The 13604-nt window shown below is 40.8% G+C and overlaps 1 protein-coding gene across 1 annotated transcript in view; it reads right to left on the bottom strand.

Annotated features, from left to right (window-relative positions):
* Positions 1-13604, bottom strand: part of LOC119466105 (laminin subunit alpha-like) — a gene marked incomplete at its 5' end in the record, with an annotated part of 75798 nt that overhangs the window by 34600 nt on the left and 27594 nt on the right. The window contains 9 exon segments of the mRNA XM_049657432.1: positions 1079-1138; positions 1140-1220; positions 1944-2088; positions 3558-3628; positions 5203-5531; positions 6348-6477; positions 8679-8882; positions 9561-9728; positions 11298-11528. Coding sequence (XP_049513389.1) covers positions 1079-1138; positions 1140-1220; positions 1944-2088; positions 3558-3628; positions 5203-5531; positions 6348-6477; positions 8679-8882; positions 9561-9728; positions 11298-11528 — 1419 coding nt within the window.

Below are 13604 nucleotides of genomic sequence, written 5' to 3' on the forward strand. Positions count from 1 at the left end.
CTTCAAAAGGCACAATTCGTGGCTTTCATGCATTCTGCTGATATTAGTTAACATTGACCAGGTTTGTAGTTTATTTGTTTTGTTCGTATTGTTCATTTGTGCAAGCAGCATGAAAAATGACACAAAAAAATGGTAGTGGTTGTCGGAGAACACATGAACAGAAACAACCAAGATAGGTTTTCACTAGGTTCTTGATTAATGGTTGTTGCTTCATGATGAGAAGCATAAACAATGCAAAGGAGCTGGTAGTATGAAGCACCACAGTCTCTGGCAGGTAAACAATGCTGGAGAAGCTCCCCCCCCCCCCCCCAAAAAAAAAAAAAAGTGTGGCGTATCTTCTCCCCATTCCTGTGCACCCCTGGAATACCCTTCCCTGTTCAACACACAAGCACAAAGAGGAAGTGCCCCAGTTGGTCAGCAGTAATTGACAAGTCTCACTTGTGTACAGCTGCACAATCAGCCATGATCAGCAGGTGTATGAACAAAGAAAACAGTTCACAGTGCAATCATACACACAGTACTATGGAATGATTAACAATGGTAGAACAAGGTATGTTACTGAAATCAACATTTCGACAAGAGGAATTGTCTTTGACAGTGCTGTGGGGAAGCTTAAAAAAGGTTTAGAAGGAGAATTATGCTGACCTTGCCTTGGATTCAAAGAACCCCCTTGCCATTCTGCAGGAGTATGAACATGTGCACCACAGCTGATAATATGCACCACACTGGTGGCAAAGATAATCCTCCTACAGAGGAGGATTATCTCCATGGATTAATCCTCCTACACTAGCTAACAACAGCCTCCCTCTCCTCCCCAAGGTTAAAAGTGGCTTACATACCCCAGCAACATTTGATCAAGGTGAAGGCAGGGAGGGACATGGGCACCAAGGTGAAAAAAAATGCTGATGCACATGTGAGCATGTACTGTTCAAGTGGCATTTTCAGCTGTGTTTTTGACCATTCACTGACTATAGTGTTGATCACCGGCCTGTTTGTCCTGTTTTTCACACTGCTTATGCAATTGGTGTAGGTGAAAATTACCATACAAGCACCGCCTTAAAGACCCCTTGAGACCCACCTGGCTTCGGAAAAGCAGGGCACTGTTGCAGCGGTCTGTAGTGCCAAAGCAGAAACACTTTCGTGCAGCCCACAGGGTTGCTCTCCTCCAGGAAGAAGGTTCCTGGCTTGCAAGTGTCACATGACTCCCCTTCAACATTTTCCTGGAATGAAATAAAAAGAAATCAACTATGCTCTCAGATGTACTTGTAGCTTTATTGTGTTGCTGACAACCTATCAGTGAAGATCGAACAACAAAAAGCAATAAAAATCACAAGGTGATAAATTTTGCTAACTTGGGTATCCAATAGCAAATGCAGCTATTCTTTAGATAAGGAAAAATCCTCTTTAGCATGCAAAACAAAGAAAGGAAGAAAGAAGGTGACAGGACAGTTGCATTCTTCTTTCCTTTGCACGTTTTGCACACTAAAAAGGATTTTTCCTAGTCTAAAGGATGTTTAACCAACCAGCCCAAGCAGCCACCCTTTCGAAATGTAGCTAGCAGGTAACTTGCTTCCTACTTATTTGTTTTGTTCATTCAGTGCACTTGCAAGTATGATTATAACCTTGAATATGCTCTTTCCTGGAACAAGACCACTGAGAAAATGCTTTCGTAACACTGAATAAAATGTACAAGAAGTGTCATGCAATGCACACACTTTGAACTCACCTCACAATCAGCTAGGGCCTACTTTTAAAACATATAACAACATTTTTAACGCATGGTTGGTGCAAATTGGAACTTAATGTGCACTCCAAAATGTAGAATGCCAAGCTAGTGCCTCGAACCTCTTTATGTCCACTCAGCATGGATGTTCTGTTGACTGACACTTTGAATCTTTGACTGCACCAATAAAAAGGTCTGGCCCTGAGAAAAATATGGGCACCTTGCAAAAGCACTCCGCGGTGTCCTGGTTGCAGATCTCTTCCACTGTTCCACGGAGGTCACAGTTGCAGAGGCGACAGCGCGGGAAATCCCAATAACCCCACTTGCATTCGTCGCACGTGCGGCCCACAATGCTGGTCTTGCACCTGAACAACAAAGAAATGCATCATCAACACAAAAAAAAAAGAAGCTTTGCTTTGCTTCTCAATTATGATCTTTGAGACAAACACAAAAATGCTTGTAAACTTTTCCACCAATAAAAAAAAAGACAGCAGACTCGTGCAATCTTGTGGAATCATGGCCAAATTTCCAGGGAAGCTTTTCTTTTGAGTAGTACGTTGCATTACAAATTTCAGTTGCTTGTAAAAAAATCACACACTTTAAAACGTTGCCAGAATATGACTTGTGCATTGGCACCGTTCCCCACAGATTACAATGCTTTCAAGCACTTGATTGCTATTTGTTTATTCTTTTTGGATTCGTGTTTAGAGCTGTCTCATCATGTTACTGCAACAACTCGCCCAGCTCTTCTTACTTTTCCTTAAGAAATTTCCAGCCAAGGCTGTACTTCACCAATGCACTTTTAACTTCGCATGCATATGGGCTATGATGTTCACCCATCTACCAAATTTGATATCGGTGGATGGCGGGTTAAGCTCTACACTGCAATTGAATGGAACACTTTGCCTGCACATCACCCATATCATTCCCCCATATCTACGGCATATAAACAAGGTGACTCATTTATTCATCGAGGACACCACAGGTGCTTTTATAACGCATGAGAATAGGGAGAAAACAACAGTTCAGTAATTCATTGCAGAGTTCCTTATTAATTTAGAAACGTTAATGTTTTGCTTACATTGTACATAACATGGCCACCATTTTCAGCAAATGTAAACATGTTGTGACGTAGAGTCCTTTCGGGACATTGGAAACCACAGTGGATAATAGCCATATAATGCATTCGTGCTGTTGATGAATAAATTTTGATGAAGGAATGAAGAGCTCGGATGTTCTCACTTATTGTGTTCATGTTTTTTCAAGTACACTCCTATATATAACTAAGTCATGAATTACCAACTAGCTTATCAGCATGTCTAAAGCTTTAGACATAAACTCTGTGAATGATCTAGTTCTCCCAGGACACCATTAAAGCAAGCATATAACGTTTTCATGTGCTTCTAGTTGCACTAGTTCCTTTGCTGTAAAAAGTTGCGGAGCAATGTTGGAAGCAATGTGAACATTTAGCAAAATATTTATTCTGTAGTAGAAGCCGCCCGTATGCCATTAGAAATTAATATTAGTTTGCTAAATTCCTCTTTGATGCGGTTTTCCCTTGATTATCAGTATTCGTAGAAGTTATGGGAAAAAATTATTTAATAAAAAGCGGAGCACGCCCACACGAGCAGTAATAAAACAAGATTTTAGTCAATTGAAAACATTCACAAGTGATAAATTAGGGACAACTTAAAGGAAACCTCAGATGTGGACGACAGAGGCCTGACAATTACAATTGGGTCGCAGGGAGTGTAGTATGCATTGGCATCATAGGCGGCTCTGCCACCCCTGTAGTTGGTGGCTATGTGAGCTGGCCCTTAAATTGCACACACACCTGCACTGTCCACTCTGCAGGTCACACTGGAGATTGCCTCCTTGGACTCCATGAGGGTTGCAGTTACATTCCTGTGTACAGGAAAGCACATCTCCTTTCACAACTGCACATGGAAAGCTACATCTGTACAAGATTTAGTGATAAAGTATGATATCTATTCTTTGGCTGAATAGAGCACAACAAAGCTTTACACATTGTATCACAGCGTTTATGAGAGCCATAACGGACAATGCCTTGCCATATCTCAAAGCAATAATTTTTGTCGTGTTAAACAGTCAGCAGTCTTAGCACAATCTAACATTGTGAAAAATCACATCCAATGGCAGCACATGCTCGTTTGCCTTTTAATCACTTCCCTGATGCACAAGGTCATCCAATATAGGGCAAGCACTTCATCAAGTGCTCAAGCACTCACAGGAGCTTCATTGCGAAATTACAGCTTCCAAAAATAATGTTCCATAAATATACAGGATGTTTTCTTAGCAGCACCAAATTTTAAAAAATATCCTGTGGCAGGTAGCACAATTCTACCCCATCATCTAAATTACTCGATAAGGCGGCCATTACTTTTATGAGAAATCAAAATGCTTATTTAAATAATAATTAAACCCACTATGCTAATTTACTTTACAGCACAAATTTCAATATATGAATTATAGCCGGTGGGCTCGCAAGGCATAACCACTTGGAACGAATACTCCAAGACTGCATCAGTTTGAAGATATTAATTTTCAATGCGTCCGATGAAATGCGTTGGTGTTCCAGTTACTTTTGTGCTTCAATGCATAAAACAGTATTTTCTTAAAAAGGGTAACTGGAACACCAATGCATTTCGTCGGACACATTGAAAATTAATCTCTCAAAACTGGTGCAGTCCTGAGAATTCGTTTCAAGTTGATCTACCTTGCGAGCTGATCGGCTATAATTCGTAGATTAAAATATGTGCTGTAAAGTAATTAATCAAAATGTTAATTAGTGTACTTTTATGAATTATTCTATTAAGCATTTAGATTTTTCATAGAAATAATGGCCGCCTCATCGAGTAATTTAGATCAAGAGTTAGAATTGTGCTATTTTCCACAGGCAATTTTCAAAAATTTCGTGCAGCTAAAAAAAAAACACCCTATATATTTGTGTTAAGCATCACGTTGGGCATATTTTTCTAATAAATATTTGAAGTTTTATCATTGTGAATAATAATAATGTGTTTCCCATAAAAGATGACGACACTGTGCAATTCCTATGTGTGTGATTTGCTATAAGTTGCACATTATTATAATTAATAATGAAATTGAAAAACACAGAGAAAAGATTTAGAGAGATGCTGGTAACTAGCTCTGAAAGAGGAACACGGCCCACTTGCTTCAAAGAAAATGAAATAAGAAGAAGTGCGAGACAGACCCGCATTTTTTTTTTTTTAGAAACATGCTTAAATGTGTGTGTAACTTGCAAGATGCGATGCAGAGAAACTTGATTAAAGTTTTTCAAAGCAAGTAAATGGAGTATAAAATAATCTTGCAAAAAAAGTTCCTTAAGATAAGGCAGTCAAGAGGCAACAGGAAAAAAGCTTAAAGCCCAGCACTGCAAACATCGCCCACCTCATATACAGCCAACAACAGTAGACAGACACTGCGAGAAGACGCACCTCGCATCCGACAATGCGAGTGTAGCCAAAGGTGAGGGGCACACAGGTGTCGCACTTTTCGCCAGTGACACGAGGAGGGCAAATGCACTGGCCAGTGACCGGGTGGCACACAGCAGTGTTGGGACAGTCGCATGGCTGGCACGCAGGGAAGCCATAGTAGCCCGTGCGGCACTGGGAGCAGGTGCGGCCGATCACGTTCTCCTTGCACTGGCACTGGCCACCGAAACGCTCACACTCAAAAGACAATGAGCCATCGATGTTGCACTGGCAGGGAAGTGCCCCATTGTTGTACTCAGCAGTCACCGAAAATACCGCTTCCTTGCAAAAGTCTGTGAAAAGAAACAAAGGATGCATTTCAGTCTAAAAAGCAGTTCCTGTTTGTCTTTCTTAATTGCAAGGCTTGTGACACACGTGACCAGTAAGATTAAGAAATGAAAAGAGCTAGACTAGTGCATGTGAGGTCAACACTCACCTGGCCCTACAGTTAGGCACGTACTTGCAAAAGCACACTACTTGTCACTATATACACACATGATCGTGCTGCATAATCACCAAAATCACCCTTTTCTAAACTAAATAGCCAGTGCCTGTACTCTTTCAAGCAATGAACTTTATAATACACGAAATCACCTTATGCCAATTAGTGCTTGACACATCACTAGTGTTTGTCATCCTAGCTAGTTTGCAGTTGTCATCACTAGTTATGCAGTGTTTGACACACTGCAAAACGTAGCTGGATTTAGATGAGGCACAAATGTATGAGGAGCTAGCTACTGCCTCTTTTTATTTCGTCCCTTGTGCTAAGCTATTCATCTGTAATGTTTTAAGCCATCCTATTCATCCCACTATCACTTGTCTTTAACTGTATTAGAAGATGCTCAGTGTGTGCACATCATGCATGCTTATCATGCACAAAACGTTTTAATTCTGTGTGAGTACTTTTTGACATAGCAGTGCTTTTTGTCGACACCTCTCATTTCTTTATTTGCCTTGTGAGCAAATTTGAAAATGATCTGTCATTACTTCCACACATAAAACATCAGACAACTCCGATATCAGAAACAATATTTATCACTTGCTTTCTATATTTTCTGCCTGTAGTTGCAAAATAAAACTAAGAGCAGAGGGCTTAGAGGAACATATACCACTGGTGTCGGTGCTGATGTAAAGGCTGTTCTGCCCACATTGCTTGATGAATTCAACAGCCTTATCCAGGGGAAGAGGTTGCAGCATTGACTTGTCAAACTGGTCTTCACGAATGAGCATCAAGTGGTCCTGCATGCCATGTGAAAAATGTTGAGTTACACCACAGATGGCCAGATATGTCTGCTTAAACAGACCGCCCATTTCTGTGCTAGTTCAAGTGCTTGTATGTGGCATTTAATAGAATGATTGCTAGGACAAATCATGGCTACACAGTAACTAGCTTTTCCAGCTAAATGTCACCAAGAAATGAAGAGTAATGGAGGGCTTTGCAACAAATGAAATCAACTGTGCGTTACTCCCAGTTGTCTTAGTCTTGAGAATTTGTTAACTGCACTTAATTATTTAACACCCAAACCAACTAAAAGTATAATTACCTATTCTCCTAATGACCAAGGTGTCAACAGAAATGCTGGGAAAAACATGAAATATGTACTTGTGATAAGGTAACTGATTGGTCTAGTTGGTGTTGAAACATCTTCTGTGAAAGCGTGAAACGTTTGACAGAAAGACAGGAACACAAATACATGAGGACGAGGACTTGCAGTTGTGAGTTAGCGCTCGTCCTCGTGTTGCTTTGTTCCTGTCTCACTGTCAAACGTTTCGCACTTTCCCACAAGGTGCTTCTGATAACTTTTGTGTAGTGCCTGCTTAAGGCCAGAAAGTTAGATTGAACTGAATGTCTGGAAACACTGTGAGGAGTCATTTTCTTCACTTCAGGAGCTCACTCTTGGGGCTTCAAAATAAGAAAAATGCAAGGGCACTTAGGTATCCCTTTGTGGATGAATGCAAAAGCATTGTGACATCTCTCTGATGACGCTGCGGACTCGTTCGCGTACTTGCGTGAACGTCAAAAGGAGCCAGGTGCAGCTACTGATTGAGAAGTCGAAGTCAAAGGTTTGTCCTTCGAATTGCATGACAGAACTCACCGAAATCACCACACTGACTGGCAGCACTGTGACGCGCGGCGCTATATATAGACCAGCCACACAGTTGCTTCTTCCCGGCAACTGCAGCTTGTGTAACTGTAATGTTTACCGGGAAACGCTTGCGGCAAACGCTATGCACGAAGGTGAGCTTTCTGGTTCTTTTTTTTTCTTTCCTCAGCACAGCCAGCAGTGGCAGATGTGCGAAGGTCAGCGCCATTTGGCGGTGCTTGAAGGAACCCAGCACCCACATGGCGGGTGCCTCCTTTTGATTGGCTATGACCACGTGACTTTCTGTACCATCTCCAGGAATGCCACCAGTTTTTCCATTTCATGAGCAATATAATGCTTTCACATTAATAAAAAAAACTGGGCAAAATTTCATCACGAGCATTTGGATTCGGTGGTCTCTGATTATGCCCAACAACTTTCTTATTGCGATCCAAGTGAAGAGATGATAAAGTAAACCTTCTTATTAGAATCATTTGAATAATTGTTTTGGCACAAATGATAATCATATGAAAATATAATGTGCGGCCATATACAATGGATTCTATTCATGTGCACCGTCCCATTATTTATGTATACCATACAATAGGTAACCTTCTGCCTACAGTTCTGAGTGAAAAAAAAACAAAAAAAAACAAGTACTCTATCATTTCCTATTTAGGCTGTAAGTCACAAGACCATTGGCAAAGTCTTGCCCAACACCACTGGCCTGCCAAACTTTTGTGCAGTACAGCTTTTCTTTGTTAGTTTTCCCTTCAGGCATCAAATTGTGAAGCCCTGTCCTTATAAAAACTTTACTAGTATTGGTTCTCACTGTAGCTATAATTTTTTTAATTAGTGAAATACCCTCTTGTTTGCTTATTGCAATCATAGGTACGTGACATGTCTATGTTGTACTCTCTTGTATATTTCTTTTTGTGGGTAATCTGCATTTATTAGGGTGTCTTGTGTACTGGTATTCACAAGCTCACACTTGAGTTTTTAGCATCCTAGGTTTTATAAGGAGCAACAAGCTTTATAAATGCATTTAGTGCCTAGGCCCTGAGGCCATCCAAACACCCTTTTTTTTTCATTTAGTTTTAATAAAGACCTTTTATCACTCACTCATTTATCAGTAGAGTATTGCATGCAAGGCACTGATGTATTAGGAGGCGCTAACAACACAAAATTAATAAAGTAATACTCAACAACGTGGCCGCTGCTTTCAACACCAACCTCAAAGCTATATGTTTGCAAAGCACCAACTTTGGGGCTATATGTTTGAAACGTCCGATATGATTTTATCATATCTAGATAAACAACAGTGAGAGTGTATTGAGAACAGTGATGTGCACCCACCAGCCAGGCTGACTTCTGGTCTGGCACTTCAAAGGTGAGCGTGAAGTTGTCCACAAGGGGGAAGGCAGTTTGGCCTGTCTGGGGGTTCTGAAGCACAGCCCGACAGCCTGAAGTCCAGGGGCAGTGCTCCAGGGGCAGTTTGGTCTCACGCTGGTGACCCCCGCTCTCCAGGACGGTCGTCAGCTCGAAGGCAGGGTGGTCAGGCTGCACGAAATTGCAGTGCACTTTTGATGTCAAAGCACCTTAGGCAGCTGCAGACGCACAATGGCAACACACACACAAAAAAAGAAGAAAAAAAAACTGCACCAGTCCTGCACAATTCAAAATTTGTGAAGCCAAACGCAATGCACATAAACCCACACAATGTTAAATGAGCATGTGCTTCTTAAGAACTGCCTCTATGCAAACACTTAGCTATCACAGCTTCATGCTCCCTGTCCTTGGCCAGCAAGACCACTCTATATAGAGCAGTGATGAAAGTGCTGTGTTCTCACAGAGCTTTGAGAAACTGTGAGAATTTGTGATCATCGGAAAGCCAACAATTAGGTAGGTATGTGGAAGCATCAGATGAGATAACAGCTATTCCAGAAGCAGTAACATGCCCCAGGTGATGAAGAGTGTTTTTAGCTATGCCAGAAGGCACACCAAGTAAGGAAGTTGTTTAAGTCACAGATTCCAAAACAAAGCCTCTGCAGATATGTAAACTTAGAATTCAAAATAGTTAGCTCTAAAAGCCTGTACAAACTACAAACTTCATGCACACACAAAAGTCAAAAGCTTTCTCGATTTCTTGCCCTCTACTACGTATCTTTTCAGCAATGCACACTGTGCATTGCTGAAACTGAACTAAAGGAGCTAGTGCTGTAGTAAAAGTACACTTGCCTGGAAGTAGTGTGCAACTAGCACATAAGGTCCCGGTTCTGGCACAGTGTCATTAAGGGTGACCATTGGATTACGGTGGTCAAGAAGAACCAGGCTAGTTCCATTGTCTTTGAGGGTCGTTGGAAGGTCAGTTGCCACCATGGCATCCTCTGCACTCTCGAATTCAACCTGTATAAAGAATACAAAGCCAGATAAAACATCACTAGTTGGAACATAACAAGAACTAAAGAGAAATGGGAAGGCGCTGCTCTCGTGACAGAGAAGTTAAATTCGTAAATATTCCCACCACGGAGACAGCAAGGCAGCTTTGAATTTCTTTCTATCTTGTGTGGGCAAAAGAGCCAAGCACTTTGTGTGCAGCGAACCCCACTGCCTGCTTTGTAAGAACAGTCCTTGGTGTACTTTCCTTGCTTGTTCACTTTAAGCAACAGCACAGTTTATGTAGTGAGCATTACCCAGATGAAATCACCGTGCAGAATCATTAAAGTGATGAATAGTATAAATTATAAAAGCATAAAAGACTCACACGACCTCATATTTCCCTTTCACTTTCACTTTTATATCCACATTTCTAGGTTTCTTTTCAAAACAAGAAAATAAAACTGATGACCATTTGGGGAAAACGACCACGTGCATAAGACATTTTCATTGAATAAGATCGGAACGTTGCTAGACAATAGGCACATTTGAACTTTTAACTTTATGAGACTGCACTAATGTGATGACAATAAGTGCCTTTAAAACCAGCTCATCATTGCCATCTTGAACCAGCACTAGCTGCTTTCAAAACTCGCACGATTTTACCAAGTATTGCCACTGCTCTGATCACAACTATATCACATGATTGACCTCGTCAAGTGATGACTGTGCGTATGACACTGAGTAGGTGATTGTAGACACATTTATTATACTGTTGGTGGCAGACCATCCATGACGTAGTTGGGCTATAGCGCAACTACAAGTTCTATTCTGCACTGATAGTCATGGTTGCCATTTATATCTTTAAGGATTACACAAACTAGCACTGTACGTGGCATGAGTTCACTCTATTAAGAGATGCACTAAACATACACAGGAATGTTTTGATGCTTTTGAGCAGTATTGACTAGTAAAGCTCATCAAAATAACAAAGGTCAGCTATGTTAACCCCTTAAGTGTTTTATTATTCTGACAAAAAGTGGCCTTATGTTGTTTCTTTTTTTAATGGCATATTTTTAAGCTGCTCTTTTTCTAAAACACTACTAAAGCATTTTCAGCCAATTTACTTCATTCTTTACGTGTGCAAACCTCATTTTAGCTCTTCACTAAGCAATATATATTTATTTGTCAATGCCATATACGGTACAGTAGGAAATGAGGAAAATGATTTATTTTGCTTTATTTTGCATTGCTTAAAAAATCAACAATTCTGCAGGCGAGATTTCAAAAATTTGGTCTTTAAGCGCTGGCAAAGTGCTGCCATCTATGTGGTAAAACGCAAAGTGTGCGATAAATGCTGCTTTTGAGCAGTGACACTGTGCAGCCATCCATGAAGTAAAACAAAAAGTAAGTAGACATGCTCTGCTTGTCCGAATTGCTTTGAAAACGGGAATATTGCCATGGACAAGCTTTGCTTCAATCGAGCTCAGCTCGTCCGAAGCAAAGTTTACCAGTGTCGCGTTGACAAGCTAGGCTCGTCCTCAATGCTTAAAGGGTTAACAAATACTACTTGAGGGGAGGAAACCAGCTCATGCATACCTTTGCAGCAGGAGAGAAGGCAGGGAAAGGCAGTCCCTGGCATTCTCCCTCACGCAAGACACACTCCCTGCCAGGAAGCAAATAGTCTGTATGCCATTGGAGTGCTGGCACAGCCACTATTCTCTCCACAGCCAGCTCAGTGTTGGAGTCCTCGCCAAGGTCGATGGTTATGCGCACTGGATCATCCTTCAGCCCAAACTCCAGCACGCGATTCAGGTGATCAACAACAACCTGAATGTGAATGGCATAGCTTCAATGTAGTACTCTGATATGCACTATCACCTCTTGCTCTTATAGTCACATCAAATATATCAAACCAATCATCAGAGAGTAATGTACAAGTTGACCATTCAAGAATGTGGAATGATTACAAGAGTATTTCCTGCTCAAGTACATACATATGAGAGTTCTTCAATCATGCCAGTTCCAAAAATCTGGTTTGAATTCTGTTTGTCAATATGAGGGGGGTAATTGACTTATATAAGCGACCAGTGAGTGAAGAATGAAATTTCAGTTCGATGCATTAGCTGCCAAAAAGAAAGTGCTTGAAATGGCATCACAGTCTGAAAACCAGGTACCCCATGTACAGTTCGTTTCATATATCTTTAAACAATGAATCTTTCGAACTTGTCAACAAACCCGATGTCTGGACAAATGGCTGCATGTGTCGCCCTTTCAGCGGAAGGCCGTCTCCCTCTTGGCATTTTCTTCCAACGTTATAACAATCTGATAATGAGTCAGGTTAATGTTTACTACCAAAATACAGAAGATTTGAGAACTAAAAGTGTGTGTTTTTTTTGCAAATTTACTTGGGTATAGTTATGATATTATTTGCATACTGAAGCCATGGTTATACGAGTTGTCCAAAAGTAAGTCTTATTTCATTGATCAGTTTGCTGCATTCAGAGCGGACAGAAAGTATGCCAATGCGGTTAGGTTTGGCGGCAGCATGCAAGTCGCAATGTCATCCATTTAGGTGGAAAGACCTCGAATTGTACAACAAATGTGTGCGGCTGAAATTACCAGGGTCTGATGTTGCAAACTACTTGGTTGACTGTGCTTACTTTCCTCCGAGCTCTAATGTCCATGTCTTTACAAGCTACTTTAGAACACTACAGGATCGAATTGAATTTTCAAAAGACAAAGCACATATTTATGGAGATTTTAATCTGCCAAAGGTTGACTGGTGCACAGGTTTAACTGGAAGCGAGTGTGCCTTAGTTCGTGAAAAGGCAGGCTTTTTTGTCGACCTTGTAAACTACAATGGCTTCTGTCCACACAATGTGACACCTGATTGCGCTGAAAGTGTCTTAGACCTGTTTTTATGAAACTTTCCAATTTTTCCCATGTGTGATGCACCTGATGTTCCTTGTTCCAGTTGACATTTTTCAACCTCCTTTCATGCTTTACTTTTATTTATTTTTTATTCAGCATCGTAATCATGCAATCCCTAAATATAGCCCCGATAGATGACTTCATGCTGGCAGATGGTTCAGGCTTTTTGTCTTTCTTGTTGTCAGTGAGCTCGCGGTTTCTCATTGCATAAGAAAGCTGAAGGCGAAATTTTCGACAGGGTATGATAACATTCCTAACTTTATAATCGAATATTGCGCAGAAATCTTTATTCTTCTTTTGAGCTACGTATTTAATCTTTCTTTACAAAGTGGGTTTTTCCCGTTTGAATGGAAAACAACAGTTGTAGTCCCTGCGTTCAAGGGCGGCGATCCTTGTGATGTGAAAAACTTCCAGCCTGATTCTCTTCTTTCAGGGTTTTAAAAGGTGTTTGAAATGGTAATACATGAATGATTGTATGCATATTTTAAGGGCAAGATTTCTCCCCTTCAACATGGGTTTGTGTAAGGCAGATCAGTAGAAACCAACATAAATGCTTTTGTCAGTTACACTGCTCCGGCCGTATTCAACCGCAGTCAAGTGGACACAGTGCACTCTGATTTGGTGAAAGCTTTTGACAGTGTGTCATCAGCTACTGCTCCTTAAACTGCACAAAAAAGGTTTGTGTGATTTCTGCCGTAAGTGGTTCAACAGCTACCTTTCTAATCGAGTAAATTTGGTCAAATTTTTTTATAAATTTTCCAGCCCATTTACGTCTTTGTCGGGAGTACCTCCAGGCTCCAATTTAGGACCACTTTTGTTTCTAGTGTTTGTTAATGATTTGCTTTGTTCCGAAATTGAGTCACAAACTTTGATGTTTGCTGATGATTTAAAATTGTTTTGAAGACTAGATTTCATAAATGACTGCTATAAATTGCAGGAGGACAGTTCCTTTATCCATCAAAGGTGCGTTAC

The sequence above is a fragment of the Dermacentor silvarum genome, chromosome 10, assembly GCF_013339745.2.
Source record: "Dermacentor silvarum isolate Dsil-2018 chromosome 10, BIME_Dsil_1.4, whole genome shotgun sequence".
Taxonomy (NCBI): domain Eukaryota; kingdom Metazoa; phylum Arthropoda; class Arachnida; order Ixodida; family Ixodidae; genus Dermacentor; species Dermacentor silvarum.